General features: G+C 54.6%; 7 protein-coding genes across 7 annotated transcripts; 4 read left to right on the plus strand and 3 right to left on the minus strand.

Annotated features, from left to right (window-relative positions):
• Positions 1-326: 326 nt before the first annotated feature.
• Positions 327-1929, plus strand: BO72DRAFT_420184 (aminopeptidase P family protein; the record flags this gene model as incomplete). Its single annotated transcript, XM_040942699.1, has 4 exons — positions 327-1148; positions 1211-1582; positions 1646-1752; positions 1818-1929. 4 exons carry the CDS (start codon positions 327-329, stop codon positions 1927-1929), a joined length of 1413 nt encoding a protein of 470 aa, XP_040806205.1.
• Positions 1930-2219: 290 nt separating this feature from the next.
• Positions 2220-3782, minus strand: BO72DRAFT_491819 (S-adenosyl-L-methionine-dependent methyltransferase; the record flags this gene model as incomplete). Its single annotated transcript, XM_040948227.1, has 4 exons — positions 2220-2596; positions 2672-2998; positions 3285-3564; positions 3618-3782. 4 exons carry the CDS (start codon positions 3780-3782, stop codon positions 2220-2222), a joined length of 1149 nt encoding a protein of 382 aa, XP_040806206.1.
• A 1812-nt stretch (positions 3783-5594) lies between these two features.
• On the plus strand, positions 5595-9752 carry BO72DRAFT_395261 (bifunctional urea carboxylase/allophanate hydrolase). Its single transcript, XM_040941989.1, has 4 exons — positions 5595-5739; positions 5793-5912; positions 5976-9274; positions 9342-9752. Exons 1-4 carry the CDS (start codon positions 5669-5671, stop codon positions 9620-9622), a joined length of 3771 nt encoding a protein of 1256 aa, XP_040806207.1. The 5' UTR covers positions 5595-5668; the 3' UTR covers positions 9623-9752.
• A 130-nt stretch (positions 9753-9882) lies between these two features.
• BO72DRAFT_395265 (uncharacterized protein) lies at positions 9883-11814 on the plus strand. Its single transcript, XM_040941990.1, has 2 exons — positions 9883-9940; positions 9997-11814. The coding sequence occupies exons 1-2, from the start codon at positions 9896-9898 to the stop codon at positions 11806-11808; spliced, it is 1857 nt and encodes a 618-aa protein (XP_040806208.1). The 5' UTR covers positions 9883-9895; the 3' UTR covers positions 11809-11814.
• Positions 11815-12952: 1138 nt separating this feature from the next.
• On the plus strand, positions 12953-14776 carry BO72DRAFT_444129 (uncharacterized protein). The gene is made up of 2 exons (XM_040943738.1): positions 12953-13695; positions 13773-14776. The coding sequence occupies exons 1-2, from the start codon at positions 13096-13098 to the stop codon at positions 14586-14588; spliced, it is 1416 nt and encodes a 471-aa protein (XP_040806209.1). The 5' UTR covers positions 12953-13095; the 3' UTR covers positions 14589-14776.
• Positions 14777-14936: 160 nt separating this feature from the next.
• BO72DRAFT_491822 (uncharacterized protein) lies at positions 14937-15525 on the minus strand (the record flags this gene model as incomplete). The annotated part of the gene is made up of 3 exons (XM_040948228.1): positions 14937-15240; positions 15337-15431; positions 15502-15525. 3 exons carry the CDS (start codon positions 15523-15525, stop codon positions 14937-14939), a joined length of 423 nt encoding a protein of 140 aa, XP_040806210.1.
• A 649-nt stretch (positions 15526-16174) lies between these two features.
• BO72DRAFT_140679 (LysM peptidoglycan-binding domain-containing protein) lies at positions 16175-17592 on the minus strand. Its single transcript, XM_040939173.1, has 2 exons — positions 16908-17592; positions 16175-16839 (listed from the first exon to the last, which is right to left on the minus strand). The coding sequence occupies exons 1-2, from the start codon at positions 17422-17424 to the stop codon at positions 16241-16243; spliced, it is 1116 nt and encodes a 371-aa protein (XP_040806211.1). The 5' UTR covers positions 17425-17592; the 3' UTR covers positions 16175-16240.
• Between the last annotated feature and the right edge of the window lie 296 nt (positions 17593-17888).

Here is a 17888-nt window from a genome sequence, read left to right on the forward strand (position 1 = left end):
AAGGCTACCGAGACAGAGTCTGACATCGGTCGCTTTCAAAGGTGAAAAGCAAAAGTTGTTTTCTTGATGAAGAGCCGATGTTCTGAAGGACATACATTAGCCCCCGAAACTCGGCTTCGGTAGCCTCACCCGTAGCCGGGCTTTTAAGCGAACCCGAGTATCTTTGACCGCGGCCGGGGCCGATTATCGGATATGCCTGTCTATCGAATTTGGCCCCTTCGTGTTGTCTATAAATGGAGAGCCTCTTCCCCACGGTCATGATGACTGTTAAAAGGAAATCATGATAGATCTTAAGGAAGAATCGGAAGCTCCCAACATCCGCCGCCATGTCAACCCGCCCGATCATCCAGGGGAAATATCCGGCGAAGAGACACGTCCAGCGTGTAGTCAGTTTCCTAGCAGAAAAGTCCCCCCCAGCCAATGGCTTCATTTTCCTCTCTGGATGTCCGGATCGATTCTACCAGGACTGTGATCTCGAAATTCCTTTCCGCCAGCATCGAGCGTTTATGTACCTGTCAGGTGTCAATATCCCGAATTCTCATCTGCTCTATGACATCGACAATAGTCGTCTGACCCTCTTCGTGCCGCCCGTCGATCCCGAAAAGATTGTCTGGAGCGGCATGCCTCTGCTACCGGAGGAAGCCATTGCCACGTACGATGTCGATGTCGTGTTACCGACGACAGCTCTAGGGGCTACACTGGAAACAATGAGAAGTCGACGGTCAGTCTCCAAGCCTTCCGTGTTTACAATCCCTGGCCATGTAGGCGAAGGTATCGTTTTCCCCAAGGATACTCACGTGGACGCTATTGCCCTTAAAGAGGCCGTCGACGAATGCCGGGTGGTCAAGGATGAGTATGAGATTGGTCTGCTCAAGAAGGCAATCGACATCAGCTGCACGGCTCATCGGGCTGTCATGAAGGCCGTCCGGACAGCCGCGTCCGAGGCTGAAATTCATGGGATTTTCTTGGGAGAATGTACCAAGCAAGGTGCCAAGATTCAGGCATATCCGAGTATCGTGGCGAGTGGCCGTGCCGCCGCGACCATGCACCCTGAGGGTAACAACCAAAGCCTTTACACGGCTGGTGAACGGAAGCAACTGCTCCTGATCGATGCCGGGGCGGAGGTGGACTGTTATGGTGCTGATGTGGTGAGTCCCAATGAAATACTCAGAAAGTTTTGAGGAGAGCAGCCTGAATGACCACCTGCCAGACGCGAACGCTGCCGCTCTCCGGCAAATTCACACCCGAGGCCCGTGCGATCTACGACATTGTGCTGGAAATGCAGAAAGAGTGCATCGCATCGCTGGAGGCTGGAGTCGTCTGGGATGATCTTCACCTCTTGGCCCACAAGGTGGCCATTCGGGGTCTGCTAAGACTGGACATCCTTAAGGGCGACCCCGACGAGATCTTGGCGGCGCGAACAAGCGCCGCGTTCATGCCTCACGGACTGGGTCATTTCTTGGGCATGGACACTCATGATGCCGGGGGACGTCCCAAGGAGGCCGATCCGGACCCTCTGTACAAAAACCTCAGAGTACGGAGAGAGTTGCCTGCCGGGTGTGTCGTGACCGTTGAGCCAGGGGTGCGTCTGTCCCCTTTCCTTTAGTTTAAAATAGTGGTGTGGGGTGTTAGCTAACTCGAGAAGATCCATTTTGATGAACACACGATCTGCGAGTACCTTCGCGCCCCGCAGCATGCGCAGTACATCAACGAGGCGGTTCTCAATCAGTTCTGGGATGTTGGTGGCGTGTGGTTTGTGCCCCTCTTACAATTCCCCTTCCGAATGGAAGATTTTGACGTAGCTAATGCAAAGCAAGTATTGAGGACGATCTCCTGGTTACTGAGACGGGATGCATCAATCTCACTGGTCTTCCTAAGGACCCGGAGTTGGTGGAGCAGATTGTTACACGGGGCTCAGATCATGAGTAAGGATGGAAACCTAGGATGGGGAAGGAAATCGCTTGCGATCAGGTAGAGTTCCTGGAAAGTTGAGGGGAATCTGGAGGCTGGTGCTATCCTCTATTATATCTTATCCTCCAACAGACATTTTATTACTCTAGGTTTCGATGTTGGCAGGGGAGTTGCATGATCAAGGAGCATTTTGGTACCACTAATATTGCCACCACCACCACCACTATCACATGTCCCGCTACGACGTTTACTAACGCCACTGCTAGCCTGTATTTTTGGAGAGGCATTAGTTATTGTCATTGTAAAATCTATAGAACAGGACAAACCTGATACCTCCTGCAGCTTGTTCCCTGAGCCTCGAGCCACGAATCCGGGCAAACAAGTCTCAATGATGCACTGCGGATCTGCTCCTTCGTCCAGCCATATCGCCACAACTTGCAGGCGGCGACACGGCCCAGCAATTCTTCCCATTGTTGCCTTGTCCGCTCCATCCCGTTACAGAGCAGCCACATCAGCATGTCCATATCCGCCCACGCCAGCGTCTCACCAGTATCTGCGAGCACCATCTCATTGATCAGCAGCCGCGAGTGTGGGCCCATCACCTGCGCCGTGTTCGATAGGATCTTCCGGGCTGCTTCGTCGTTCCAGTCGTGCAGGATCAATTTGGGGTAGTAAAGGTCCGCTCCTGGGATTTCTCTGATGGTTATTATTATTCCTAAGTACAATGGAAGGTGGGGATAGCAGAGAAGGATGAACTCACCCTCCACCGGCTGTGGTGTAAAGAAATCATATACCATCGGTCGAATTCTCGAGTCGAGCCCCGAAGGGATCCCGTTCACCGTCTCCCGGAAATCCTGGAGTATCATCTCACAGGGCACCTCGGGAAATGCCGTTGCGAACCGCTGCAGGTCCACTCCCTGAGAGCCGCCAATGTCGACAATGGTGAATGGCTTCAGGAGTTGCTCTGGCTTGGTGGGAAACGGGGGAGGGAGGCGATCCCGCTCCGGATATTTGCTGTGCCACGGTACCGAGAAGCTTTTGTTCCGGGGGGTCTTGTTATTGTTGAAGGCTTGTTTCCAGTCCGGGTCTGTGGACAGTGTCTTTCAGAGGGTTGTGCGCATGGCGAAGGTGTAGGGAGCGAGCGACTCGTCGGTGGCGCAGGGCTTATGTTGGTTGAGGTACTGGTGGATCTGGCTGGCGAGGGTGTACAGCATCGAGCTTCTGGTTCGAGGCATGCCATTCCGGCTGCACAGTACGTAGTTTCCGGGGGAATGAAGATTGTTCACGTCGAGCGTGGAGAGGAAAGAAAGAGAGAAGTGATAGGGATACTGACGCAATGACCAACCCTCCTATTGAGCCTGGGTCGGATTGACAGATGGTTCGCGCGTTGGTGCGGTAGCTCTGATAGCCAGTCTCGGTGGCCAGTCCCAGTACGATTATCATGCGCATAATTCGGGCTACATTCGTGCTCGATGTTTTTAGCTGTGAGGTGTGCTTCAAGGTGCGAGGGGCAATGCAGGTACCGGTTAGGGCTTTGTCGTAACCAGACGCTCCGGCGAGGTCGGATGCCGTCACGCTCTCACCCGCCCTGGCGGAGAGAATTTTGAATAGCCCCATATCCACCGCAGCGACGAGATAGATGTTCTGCACTATCTATCGGTAAGCTCAGCGATGGTGGAAGGCACACTCGGAAATGCCGCACGTACGTGAAACCGCTGCTTCATGAGAAACACATGCGGGGGTTCCGTGGCCCGCCGCAATTCTTCGATGGCATCCTGAATCGGAATCCAGCTGGAGGAGTCACTGGGATCGTAGGATGCAACTGCTTGCTGGACCTTACCAGCCAGGCTTTCAATCTCCGATTTGTCCATGCTTTCTCGGTGAGGAATGGAGCACGGGCGAAAGCAAAGAGTCTTGGGGTGCTCGTGGAGGTATATTTATGTCGGCCCTGATTCAAACCCTGTCGGCCGCGGAAGTCATCTGGTCAGATGCAAGTGAGACCTCAACAGAAGTCAGGCCTCCAGCCAAAGTCTAATTGATAGGCTGATGAGAGAAACCATCCTTGCTTATGCGCCAGCGGAAATTTCCGCAGCCCCACGAGCCGACCCAAGAGCGGTGCTCTATGTCTTGATGCTGATGCTGGTATGTGTTGGTGACATATCCGTGGCACCTGAATGGCAGTTTGTCAATTGAGTTAATTCGATTTTCAGTTTATTATGTAGAACAGATCGTAACTTCCCACTAGGAAAACTGACGTGTCACGTGTTACCAGCCGATGCGGCAGTGAGTATTTCTGACCCTATTTTCTAGCTGAACGACGATTTCTTGCAATATTAGTGTATAATGACACAAACGAATCCTCAATAGTTGGCCTCGCTACTGCCTTCGTTGCGGGTAGTGGAGAATCAGCATCACAACTCGATCACTAACCAAATCATTCCATACGCGCAGTTACTGTACGTAATGCCGTACGGCGGGGCAGAGGCCGGCTTCCCGTAATACGGAAAAGAAACTTTTAGATGTATTTGTCACATACGGCCTCATCGCTACATTTGCCGTCCATCATCGAATGATACCATCAAACAGCAACGATTTGGAGTACCTGGGGTGACGATTGGGCAGTATAGCCGCTCGGTTGACCTGTTCGATGCGAGGGCTGTGCCATTCTCGGCGCCACGGTTCTGCCGGTCCTTGCTTCCCGTTGCTGCTACGCTCAGGACTCTCCGGTTGGAGGGCACCATTGCTTATAATACGGCGGGGCAGATTGAACAGTGGACCGATGCCGATTTCGCTGAGCATGCTGAGGAGCAAATTGGGTCTCTGATACCATTTACCGTTCTCGAGAACCTGGTGATGCGCCATAGTTTCCTCATTGGTGAAATCCCACTGAATGAGCTCTTGCCCGCATCTCTCAAGAGCTTGAGTATCGTGGACATTGTTGATGAACATTACCTGGATCTGTTGTCGGACCTGTGGACGTTGGTGCGCGACCAGACCTCCTCTTTCCAGCTGGAAGAGCTAGCCATTGATCTGGTAGGGCTAGCTGAGGAAACACTGAATCCTCTGAGAGGCGAATGTGAGGCCGCTGGTATCCGGCTGAAGTCTGATGTACCTCAATTAGATCCCTGCAGAAGAAGGGGGGGCTTTCCATACCGTTATGTCAGTTCGTGATACATTTTCATTTGTCTGAATAACCACCACACTACCAAGAGAACGCCGTTTCCAAGTAGTGCGACGGTTGTAGCTAGGAACTACATGCTGAATTCACTGCGACGACAGCAGACTGTAGATGAGATAAGATATAGAATTCAATATATTGATAAGCAATTGTCGGGGCACCAAATCGGGGATATCCTGTCTTTCTGAGGAGACGGGGCCAGTGAATTCAGAGCGAGTTCTGCCCTTCTTGGAATGATGAGACGTCAAGCTGATGCGAGTTGCGAGTCCATGCAGAATCTGCCCAATCGATATTGCGTCAACTTACAGGGGTTGACCCATTGGGAAATGATTGTCACATGCAGTGCAGCGACCGCAGTGCCCCTCTTCCCTTCGAGCTGCACCCCGCTTCTCTAGCAGTAGAGGGACAGCTGTTATCACAAACCCAGGTAGAGACTCTTATCTTTAGGAACATGGGGCCATCAAGATGGTTCACAGAAAAAGGGCTTAAATTCCACTTCTGTACTCACTACTTCCCAGAAAAGTGGTTTTGGTTAGCCCAAGCGATTTTTACACCGGCTCGTTCCCTTACCCTTGCAGCATGAAACACCTCAAAGCCCTACTTGTAGCAAACCGGGGCGAGATTGCCTGTCGACTTCTGGTAGCCGCAAAGTGAGTGCAGCCCCGCGTATCCACTGTGTCCGTTGATAGCCAAAGGGCCACAGGAAGCTTGGCATTCGCACGGTCGCTCTTTACACCGAATCGGATTCACGATCGGGGCATGTTGGCGCTGCTGATGAGGCAGTTCTCCTGACCGGGGAGGCCAGAGCTGCGTATATTGATGGGTGTGTAGCCACAAATCCACGCTCTACACACTACCCAGCTAAATTATGATCGCGTCCCGGCAGTGAACAGATTATCGCCATCGCTAAATCACGAGATGTGCAGGCCATCATCCCCGGCTATGGGTTTCTCTCCGAGGACGCCGCCTTTGCCCGGGCTGTTGCCGCGGCGGGCCTGATCTTTGTCGGACCCTCGCCCGAGGCCATCGAGTCTTTCGGTCTCAAACACACAGCCCGGGATCTGGCGCTGACGGCGGGCGTACCCGTAGTGCCCGGATCTCCGGGCCTTGTTCAGTCGGAAGATGCCGCCGTGGAAATGGCTCAACAGCTCGGCTACCCGGTGATGCTCAAGGCCACCGCGGGCGGGGGCGGCATGGGCCTGATGGCCTGCACCAACGAGGCAGAGCTGCGCCAGAATTTCCAGTCGACCAGATCCCGCGGAGAGTCGTTGTTCAGCAACGCGGGCGTCTTCCTGGAACGGTACTATCCGGATAGTCACCACATCGAAGTGCAGGTCTTCGGCAACGGGCAGGGAAGAGCCATCAGCATCGGAGAGAGGGAGTGCTCAATTCAGCGCCGGAACCAGAAGGTGGTGGAGGAGTGCCCCAGTCCTTTTGTGACGCAACGGTTCCCGGAGCTCCGGGCCAAGCTGACAGAGGCCGCGGTGGCGCTGGCGGAGAGCGTTCAGTACGGCTCCGCCGGCACAGTCGAATACCTCGTGAATAATGTGTCTGGAGACTTCTTCTTTCTGGAGATGAACACGCGACTGCAGGTGGAGCACGGGATCACTGAGATGTGCTACAACGTTGATCTGGTAGAGCTCATGCTACAACAAGCAGACTGCGAGCTCGGGGGATGCGGCGGCATTTTGTCGGAGGAGCTGGAGGCCCGGCAAGCACAGTGGCTGGAGCCATGTGGTCATGCTATTGAAGCACGAGTCTATGCCGAGAATCCGGCTAGGGGCTTCGCGCCTAGTCCGGGTCTACTTCAGGAGGTGAGGTGGCACGAGCCCCCCGGAACCCGGATCGACACCTGGATTAGGGCTGGTCTCACGGTTAGCCCCGACTATGACCCCCTCCTGTCCAAGATCATGTACCACGCATCCACCCGATCTGACGCGGTGGCTGGAATGGCAGAAGTGCTGGCAAAGAGTGTCATTTGCGGCCCCCCGGTCAATCTCGACTACCTCTCAGCGATTGTCGACGACGAGCGATTCCGTATGGGCCATACCATTACCAAGTTCCTCGACTCGCTGGACTATGCCCCTGCAGCCATTGATGTCATTTCTGGCGGATCATACACCCTCGTGGAAGATTATCCCGGGCGACCGTCCGTTGGTCACGGATTTGGTCATGCCGGTCCGATGGATCCGATCGCTTTCCAAGCCGCCAATATCCTCGTGGGAAACCCTCCGACCACGGAGGCACTCGAGATCACCCTCACGGGCCCCGAGCTTCTGTTCCTCGGAGACGCGATGGTAGTGCTCTGCGGCCCTCCCGTCCCTGCTACGCTGGACGGTCAGAAGCTTGTCCAATGGATGCGTGTTAGTGTCCAGGCAGGTCAAACGCTCAGAATCGGGAAACTAGCTGCGCAGTGCCGTGTATATCTGGCTGTCTATGGCGGGTTTCTCAACATTGCGAGCTGGTTCGACAGTAAATCGACCAACCCGCTGGTCGGAGTCGGCGGGTACCAAGGTCGGCCCCTCCGCGCTGGCGATTTCCTGCACATTGTCTCGCGGGACCAGCTTCCAGAAGCACGAGCCATCAGTATGCCACGCTCCCTGATCCCCCAGTATTCTACCGACTGGGTGATTCAAGTCATGCCTGGCCCATACGAGACCGGTTATCTGACCCTCAAAGACATTGAGATGTGCTTTTCAACAACCTGGAGGGTGAGCCATAATGCTGCACGGGGTGGCATCCGCCTCATCGGCCCGAGACCGGAGTATGCGCGTGGCGACGGGGGCGATGGAGGGTCCCACCCGAGCAACGTCTTCGAATATGGATACCCGATGGGTGGTCTGAACTGGACTGGGGACGAGCCGGTCCTATTCCCGGTGGACTGTCCGGACTTTGGCGGCTTTCTGTGCAGTCTGACCGTTATACGCGCGGACTTCTATAAGCTCGGCCAGCTTCGCGCTGGAGACACCCTCCGGTTCCGCCGGGTCAACCTCGATACTGCGCTGGCGTGCAGGCGCCGACACGGGCGCTTTCTGCAGAGGATGGCTTCCTGTGTGGCGAATGACTCGTGGGACGATGCTGTCGCTTTCGATGATGCGGCGCTGAATTACATTGCCTATACCCCGGGACAGGACGTGGTGGCTTCCCTGCAGGCGACTGAGTCGCAGCCCAAGGTGACCTACCGATCTGGAGGGGACGACTACCTCCTCGTCGAGTACGGCGATGGCAAGATGGACCTGGAGATGAAGTGTCGGTCGACAGCGCTGAAACGCGCCCTCGAGTCGGCCACCGGGAGGGTCTCCACAAACCGGAACCAAGGCGGCCAGATCTACAACCTGGTCGCGTGCGGAAGCTCGTTGGCCGTCTGGTACAACGGCCTGGGGCTGGAGCGAGCTGATCTGATCCGTGGACTGATTGAGATTGAACACAACCTTGGGGACATGCGCCGTGTCCGTTTGCCCATCCGTCGGTACCGGCTCCCTGTTACCTTCCGGCACCGGAAGCTGGTCGAGATGCTCGAGCGCTACACGACCACCCAGCGGTCGACCGCAGCCTACCTCCCGGACCCCTTCGCGTATGCAGCCGAGTTCAACGGCCTGACCCCGCAGGAGCTGAAGGAGGTCCTGTTGGCGGCCGAGAACGTCGTCCTCGCAGTGGGGTTCATCATGGCCTTGCCCATTGCCGTGGCCCAGGATCCCCGCCACCGCATCCGCACCCCCAAGATGAATCCCAGTCGCAACTACACCCCCGCTGGCTGCTTTGCCCACGGTGGCTCGTCAATATGTCTTTACCAGGTCGATGGCCCCGGTGGGTATATGCCCCTGGGAATGTCTCTCCCAACGCTCGATCTCTACGGCACAAACCCAGTCTTCCAGCAGCAGCCCTGGCTGATTCAGGATATGGATACAATCAGCTTCTTTGAAGTGTCAGGGGAGGAGTACGACCGGATAGTGGCGGACCTTCAGGCGGGGCGGTATCACTTTCAGGTCGAGGATGGTGTCTTCGACATGGCCGAATACCACCAACTGCAGAAGGAGACCGGGGCAGAAATGGAGGTAATTCGGCAGAAGCAACTCGTGGCAGCCACCCAAGCCACGGCAAGGGAGAAGGCTCTCCTGGATCAATGGCTCGCGGAGAAAGACGCGATGGTGCCTGACGACGATGAGGTAGCACGCTTACTGCAGGGTAAGTTGATTGGCACTCCTGGCTCTACATTCAGACCACCGGACTGATCTCATGCCCCTTTTTCTAGACGCGACAATTCAAGCGGTCGAAGCCCCGACCAGCGCCAACGTGTGGAAGGTCCTTGTTGAGCCGGGCACTAAGGCGACCGAAGGCCAGACCCTCGCAATATTGGAGGCGATGAAAATGGAAATCAATGTCGATGTAGCTGCGGCAATGGCGGGCGCCACCGTGGTAAAGGTCTTGATTCAGCCGGGGGGTAGTGTGCACAGTGGTCAGCCGATTGTACTTCTGCGTCAACAAGCACAAGAAGTTTGGACAGGTCGAAGAAGTGGGAAGAAGATGTACTGAGGTGAAAAACTTGCCAAACAGCCTTCTTCTCCCCAGTCACCCTACACGCCACAATTGAATCTTCGTCCCAAATTCCGAGATATAAGCACTGTATATAGAATTCCCTGCAATTGATTTACGAAGTGTGCCCTAATAAGCAAGGCGCTGATTGGGTGCACGAACCGTCAGCTCACGTGATATAATCCTGAGTAAATACTCAAGTGTATGTCTGTTCTTCTCCAGCTTGTTGCTCCTCTTTCCTTCCTTGCTTCGGCACCAGACCAACCTCTCATCATGAACCGCTTGCCAGTCGAAATAAAGCAAATGATTGCTGACGTGGTAAGAACAGTGACGTTTGCATTGTATTAATGAACCCCTCTAACCGCATCTGCTAGATCGGCGATGTGTCGCGGGATTCCCTGCGGGATTTATCGCAGGTGAACCATGAGTGGCACGAGATTGCCGGACCTGGCGTCTATGGAACCCTCCTTATCCACCTAGAGGCCAAGAAGCCAGCTCATCTTGACCGCGTGATTCGGCTTCTGGACGCTACCCTCATTCTACCGCTTGTGAAACACGTGATACTGTTGAATAGAGATACGAGGCGTTCCATAGCAGCAGCGAAGGACGAGAGGCTCTGTCGGTATCTACGCCAAAGTCCCCCGGAGGATATCATCGTCCCCGGGTTGGGTGTATACATGGGGGATTGGAACCCCATCATCCGCCTCGTGCAGCGGCTGACTTCGCTGAACCGCTTCGATTTCCTGATTCACATGTACTACCCGCCGGAACTGTTACATGTTCTCGCCCAGGCGCACCCGCACTGCCGCGTATCGGTATCTCCCCGCTGCAGCTTCTACCCAGCGGAGGACTTCTCGCGGAAGAGATGGGCTCAATCTCCGGTGCTACATGCGGTTCGGGTTATCTACTACGAAGATCGAGTCTATGAGACCGTTCACACGGAGCATCCCGATCGCTCTCTGCGAGATCTCCTACGCCAAGCGCCTCATATCAAGCAGGTGTCCTTGCAGATCAGCCCGAAGACGCCAGGCAGCACACGGCAGAACTACACCAAATGGCTCGAGTCCCGGCCGCCGGAGAGCGGAATTGATACCAGCCCTACGCGTGCGAGGCTGGAAATTTTGTCATTACCCTTAAGCACCACAATGACCGGGGACGGGTTCCAAGCGTGGTCCCGGGTGACCGACCTGGGCTACCTGACTGCATGGACGGCGGGCGCCCTAGAAGAGGAGAGCGCGCTGGCAGCCATCACAGACCTGCAGCCCTTCCGCGCCCTCAAGCGTCTCACCATCTCCCTCCAGCCGCCTGCAGACTCTCTACCCTCATGGTCCCAGACCATTCAGGCGATGTTCGACTCGCTTCCGCCGCTGACGTATCTCTGCCTTCTGGGCACGTACGATCCGATGATTCTCCCCACTGCCGTCCTCGACCGCCATGGCTCGACGTTGGTCGAGTTGAAGCTGCATCGTGAGACCCCCAAGTACCAAAGCTACGAGTCCACCCGGCTGGCGCAAAAGGGTCAGATCGCCCCGATGTTTCCCGCGGATGCGATTCGCCGGATGGCAGTCCGCTGCCCGAGGCTAAAGACGCTGCGCATCTGCGTGCAGCGCCACCGGGGCCACCCCACCGAAACGGAGGCCTACAAGGCCCTCGGCGAATTCCCGGCGCTGGAGACACTGGACCTCGTTCTCAACTGCCTCCCGGTGGTGCAGGACGACGGGACACCCTTCCCGCCGCGCGCGCTGAGTGAGTACGAGCAGGGGCACAACCAGGACCACGTGCCCAGATGGATTCTCCGGGACTGTGCCATCAACTGCGCGATCGACGCCCCGCTGGCCGCGGCCATCTTCAAGCGTATCCACCCGCGGCCGCAGAGGGGCACTCTGCGACTGCTGCGCCTCCACCCGCTCGCAGGCCACCACGGTCAGTATCGGGTGGCCCGTGAAATTAGCAACTCACAGGCTCTTCTTGCGCGCGGGTATCTCAACTTTCAGGTCATGGGGAAGTGGCAGGTCGCTTGGGATGGCGCCGGTTGGCTGCGGCCCCGAAACCGTGAGACAACACGCTGGGAAGGAAGGAGATCAGCAGTGACGAGCGCGGATCTTGAGATCTTTGAGTCTATTTGGCCGTTGGCCCGGGCAACCAAGGATTGGCCGTTAGACTGGCAGAGCTGGCCTCTGCAATAGAGACGCACTTCCTTTTTGTTCTTTGCCTCGACAAGCTCGTAATCGAGGCATCAGGTAGGAACGAAAAATAGCAGCCAGTAGCCGGTCTAGTTGTCGGGACGGATGTCTAGGGCTCACCTGTGAAACAATCTACAGCACAAGTCGCTCTGTAAGATCCATACTCATAGACAGGCTGTCTTCACGTTGTATGTGGTTTCATCTATCGGTCATGTGCAATCCCTTAAACGTAGTGTAGACTGATGAAAAGATCAAAGACCCACGTGGGATGATGGTGGGACCATCTACATAAGGATATTTAGGAGCAACTAGTTGAGAACCATTGAGGTGATCAGTGAGCGCCTGCTTGGCTACTAAGCCGGCGGGCCCTCGACAAAGTGTGATAACTGGTGATCGCGATACCTTACCTAGCCACCACCTTAGAGACTTGAATATGTTTCGGTGATTAGTTTTCAATACATGCAAAAGATATACGACCCAGCCCAAGCAAAGTGGGTTATTCTACTTGCAGATTTGTCCCTTGTTTTAGGCATGATATGAGCCCGAAGACATAGCATCGGCAGCTGAGGACAGAGTCATAGTGACTCGACCGCGCCACTATTGCTCCTGACTAGTCAGAAATAGCTCCCGTCTTCATGATCGAGCCGCCAGATGATATATATGACACTTCCTGATCTACACGTCCTGAACTGCTGCATTCTGATATCTGACGCATTACAAGTCCATGGATACTTTAGCTGACATTTCAATCTCCGTTTTGTCATTCTTCAGGTATAGACGAGAGTGCAGTAACTTTACCAACCCCGTTTCTGACCGGATGGATGTAAAAGGTCGCATTGCTCATCGCCTCAGCGCACAGCCACTTTTGGCGATGCTGCTCCTTTTGGGGAGTTGTCCGGATTAATCATAGAGCTTGGGCATATCACTATTCTGCGAAAAAAAAACATTAGCATCTCCATCTTCGCGGATCTGGCTGTGTGTTTTGGCTCCCCTACAGCAGTAGCAGGGCAAAGGTTGGTTTTGGCAGAATCTCTAGATTGCCAGGTTTTCACATCTTATCGTCAAAATGAGTCACAGTAAGCGGGCCTAGCGTGTTAGATATCGGTTTATGTGCCACTTAGAATGCGCTTAAGGAATCTGAATCATGAACTTGGTAAAGCACTCGTTCCCAAGACAACCAATGAGGGGGCCCATGCTCCTGCGGCTTTCTTACCTCGCATGTTTATATGTCACCGTGTTTCTTTACCCTGAGTTCAGTAGAAGCTCTCCGCCCTCCGTCACCCCCTCAGAATGGCTCATCAAGCCGACGGCATCTGCTGGGATGCCTTGACATCCAATCTCGTTTTCCAATCCCATCCCTCTGCCGATGTATCCGAGGCTACGAATCTGTACTTCCGCTTCAGGCCCCAACAGGGCCAAGAGATCGGCCAGTTCGCCGAGTCCCTGGCCCATGCGATCGCCAGCGAGACCGAGCGCGAGCGGCGGAAATACCCGGCGAGGTATGACCCACCCCAGCGAGACGATATCATCTTGGCCGACGAGGTAGCCCACAAGGTCCAGCCGCTGGCCTACGCATGGTGCCAGAACGACTGCTGGGAGTTTGGCTGGAAGGTGACCAACTCGCCAGACCTGTGTCGGCATGTCGAGAGTGAGGGCTTCGCGTGCGGATGCCCGCTGCCCTACAGGGAAAGACTGGGATCCGCCTTCCTGCGTCGATACCAACACAACGATTGTTTTGAATTCTTCCGGGTCAATGGTGATGCCTTTTTCAATCTGCAGGTGGTCAACGCCCTTCTAGTCTTGGGTGAGATGGACCCCGTTCTACGACTCTGCGCCCATCCGGCGATCGGGCTGCGGGAATGGATGGAAGTCCGGGAGTGTTGGGATACAGTAAGTTACGGTCGCATTTCATCACATCTTTCCGCACAGCCTCTTCCAAGGTCCAACAAACTGAATGTAGATCTCAGGAACTAGAAGTCGGGTGGGATCAGGTCTTCGAGGCCACGCTGGATTTCTACCTCCTTTTGAACATTCTGGACAGCTTTCGGGAGCTGCGGGCGGATAGTAGCCCCGGATCGGATGACTACCGCGACACGAAAATGTACCAACAAGCCCTCTTCCGATGGACGCAAATGCACTCGCAGGCCGAAGTTCCAAGCCAGTTTCATCGCCGGTTCTTCGGGCTGGAAGACCATTTCGAAGCGCCTTTCACCATCGACCGGCAGTTCCACCTGCCAATCATGGCCAAGCTTCTGGCCGAAGAACAGGCGAGGGTGCCCATCAGCGTCCCGCTCGACGACGAGGACGATCCCTACGCGCCATGTCTCTTTCTGAATGAAGATAACTTTCCATTTGGAAAGGTTCCGTTCGAGGTGTTTTTGACCTGCGATACAAATGCTCCCTATCATCCGAGTGCATCGGATATTGCGCGGGTGGAGGCTTATCTGCGACACAAAGGGTTGCCGCAGGAGTGGGTGTTGGATATCACCACATGGACGGAATACGATCGACCACGAAACCGTCTCCCCGTGCCACATGATCCCCTTCACGTGGGAAATCGGACGGTGCTGGAGAAGTACCTGAATGAGTGCTTCCGTATCATGGTCCGTTGTAATATGCTGGCGCAGGAACTGGGGATGGAGATACACTGGCCGGCCCGCGTGGTACACGCCCTCGATCGCCTCGTGTCGAGTCCCACCGGCCAGAAGCTTTTTGTGCGAAGTCAGTCTCAGATCATCTTGCAGGGTGGCGATGGGGAGTTTCCTTGGAGTACACACCAGTAATGGACCAGCGGCATCTCTCTCACTGCCTTAATGGAACAGGGGTTGAGTCGTATGGCGACTGCAAAACGACGCGGAAAGAACCAAAAATACCTTCTGAGGACCCTGAAAAGTATGCTTGAACATAGAGTAATAATCTAGTCTGCTTGCAGGTGCTGCGTAGTCGGGTGCTGGGAAACGTTTCTTACAGGGTTACGGTAGAGACTCAAAACATCGCAAGCATCGAAACCCACTCCACTTCACTATCTAGAAATTTCAACCTCACTTGCCCGCCCTCACTGTACCCACTAGTCGAACAACAAATCGTTGCCTCCAATCACCAATCCTGCAACCGCTCAGCAACAGTACGGATCAATAATTCCACAGCAAGTATATGAACGACCCGCGACCGTGGTCGATATTGTCGCTGAAGCCCTGGAAGCCCAGCCTCTGCGCGGTGGCCGCATTCATGGGCTCGCTCCGCCGCGCAAGCACCACCTGCCTCACATGCCGCTCGCCCTCGCCGCCATAGCGAAACTCCAAGTACCGATACAGCCCGCCCGCTCCCTTGGCCAGGTCCAAGGCCCCCTCGCGTGCGTGGTCAGAGAAGACGACCCGGATGTCGGAGATGCCGGTGCCTCGCTCTGCGTGGTACTGGGCCACCAGCCAAACGAATCTGCAGGGGTTTCGCTTCTTAGTCTTTCTCAGGGCTCGATATGTAGGGTAACAGCGTAAGGGGAGGAAGGAAGTGAAGGGGAGAATAGTTGCGTACTTTCCACCGTACCCGGCATTAATGTCCCCGTTGTCATTGTTGAGAACTGGGATGGTGTTGTCGGGTTTGTCACTTGCGTGGTCGCCGTACACAGGCTTTGAGTGAGAGAAGCAGATTAGCTCTGTAGAGAAGAGTGTAGCAGGGTGAAGGGAAATGAAGATATACTCCAAGGGTACCGAGCCAGCCCATATTGACTGATTTATCGAATAGTTGATGTGCGAACTGGGGCTTTGTCGAGGATTGGTTTGCGGGATAGATAATTATTGTCGCGGATACTTTACTGCTGTCGTTCTTCAGTCGAGGAAGTCATTCTTTTATACTTGGGAAATCACCTCAGCCAGACATCGTCAGTACTAGGACTCAGTAGTAGTAAACTTGAGCCTCACACCCTTGGCTTTGTCGAAATAGTTCGCAACATCAAAGGAACATGTCTTGGCCTTCAGCCAAACAATTCATACGAGCGCCCAGTAAAACCCTCATTACGACCGACGAACACTTGGTCGCGATGCATTACAAGTTGCATGATGCAAACAATACCAAGAGGAGGCTCTGCTCATGGTCTGACTCTTCAGGTCATAGTAGTCGTCTCCCCGGCTTCCAGAGCAAAAGCAGCTGTTCACGGATGTCTGAGATATTTCTATCAGCTGGAAAAAGGTGGCTTGCAGTGGCAGCTTGTTAATGTCAGCGGGGTCTTGGGCGATCGCCGCACGGGTCTGTGCACTATCGGGTACTCCGAGGGCGTCTCGTATTCGCCGGGGTACATTGCGTCTTAGGGTTTGCTTGAAGGGGTCTTTCCAGCTACATGCCGCGGAATATCTTCGCTACGTGTAGTATTAACTTGTTTAGAAACAATCGAAAGTATGCTCGAGTAGCGCAGGCAGCGGAGTCACCGAAGAGCAAAGCTTCACTCGTCCAGGATTGACTGACCCGTTGGGCCAACACAGATAACATGCCCGAAAAGAGCATCACTCGCCTCATGCAGATTGGAGCAATCCTGATTCACCCAGTGATTATACGCCCGGATTGCCGAGACTCCAAGCCAGGGTTTCAAGTCAAGCTCGCGCTCGATTGAGTCGCACGTATCCCCATCCCTGAGGGTATGGGTCTTACACCTGAACGGAGTGCACAACCTCATACCCTCGGGAATCGCGAAACAGTCGATCAGCGGCCAGCTCACGGCTCGAACAGCCGCCGAGGCAACCTGGAATTGCGCCGCAATGCTGTCGCATGTGTCCCCTGGTGAGGTGGTGTATGAAAGAAGGGTCGCACAGTATGGGTCCCGGTCTATATGCGGATCCTCGGAGAGCACGAGCTTCGGGATGGCTGTGGGAAGGTTGAGATCACAGGCACGGTTGATGTGTTCGAGGCGCGATTTGTAGTTTTTGTCGTAGAATGAGAAGGGTGACGTTTGCATGACACGATGCCATTGCACGTTGCAGAAGGAGCAGAGTTCTTCAGTCGGCATTTCATCGATTAAGGATTTGCTCAAGCCGTTGATAACATCTGCACATATAATAGATGTGAGCACCACGTCCTATATCAAGACAGATCAAGAGAAAAGCAGAACCTACCACCACAGTATCTCCCTGTTCCCTCATCCCTAAGACAAGTCTCGTTCCAACCCGCCCACAGCTGTCCACCTCGCAGGGTTGGAAAAAGCATCCTCTCCTCCAACGTGGCGCAATCGCGCTCGACATCCAGAAACCACGTGGCGAGGGACTCCCCGCACCCGCTGTCACAGACAAGATCGCTAAGCGTGTCGTTTCCCAGACCCGGACCCTGCTGCCAACGCGCCCACTGCCGTTGCAAGGATCGCGTCTTCGCGTGACAGTGAATTTTCTGTGTCATCGATGCCCTGCATGACGGGCTGAGCTTTGAGAGCGTTCTGGCATGTAGTTTGTTATTTTCGCTCCACAGTTGGAAGCCGCGAAAGTTGGACGAAGAACTTGTATCATCACCTTGGGATGTTCCCAGGGTTCGTTGCTGTTGCGCGAAGTATTGAGCAGCGACATCAGGCCCCCTAGCTACTTGGGCAACTGTAGCACTGCATAGCAACATCCAGGTAAGTAGAATATCGGCACCTCCCATCTCGACGTGCGAACGATAAGCGAACACAATAGTCGATCTTTTCTATCGAATGATATGATATCATTCTCTGGTATCATGGCGAGCGAGGACATTCGATCAGGGATCGAATGGGTTCTTATTATTGGGTACCCACTAAACTGAAAAGAGCGAATGTTTTCCGAGGTACTCCGTAGTTAGCATCGCTTCACACGCGCTGAGCCGCCAGCAAGCCTAACTTAGGTGACTTGAGATATCCACATTCCCTGGATCAATGCGCGATGATTTGCCCTGAAGCTCGATTGGCTTGCCGCCAAGCCAATAGTCTCTGAACTCACGTGCTGCTAGAGTTCAGATTGTCTAGGCCATAGGCAGCAGAATACATACATCAAACACATACGACCACAGGGTGTGGAAAACAGGGCTTCCCGTCCGCTCAGCCGTACTTAAGCCACACGCCGGGAGGTTAGTAGTTGGGTGGGTGACCA

The sequence above is a fragment of the Aspergillus fijiensis genome, assembly GCF_003184825.1.
Source record: "Aspergillus fijiensis CBS 313.89 unplaced genomic scaffold BO72scaffold_3, whole genome shotgun sequence".
NCBI classification, from domain to species: Eukaryota; Fungi; Ascomycota; class Eurotiomycetes; order Eurotiales; family Aspergillaceae; genus Aspergillus; species Aspergillus fijiensis.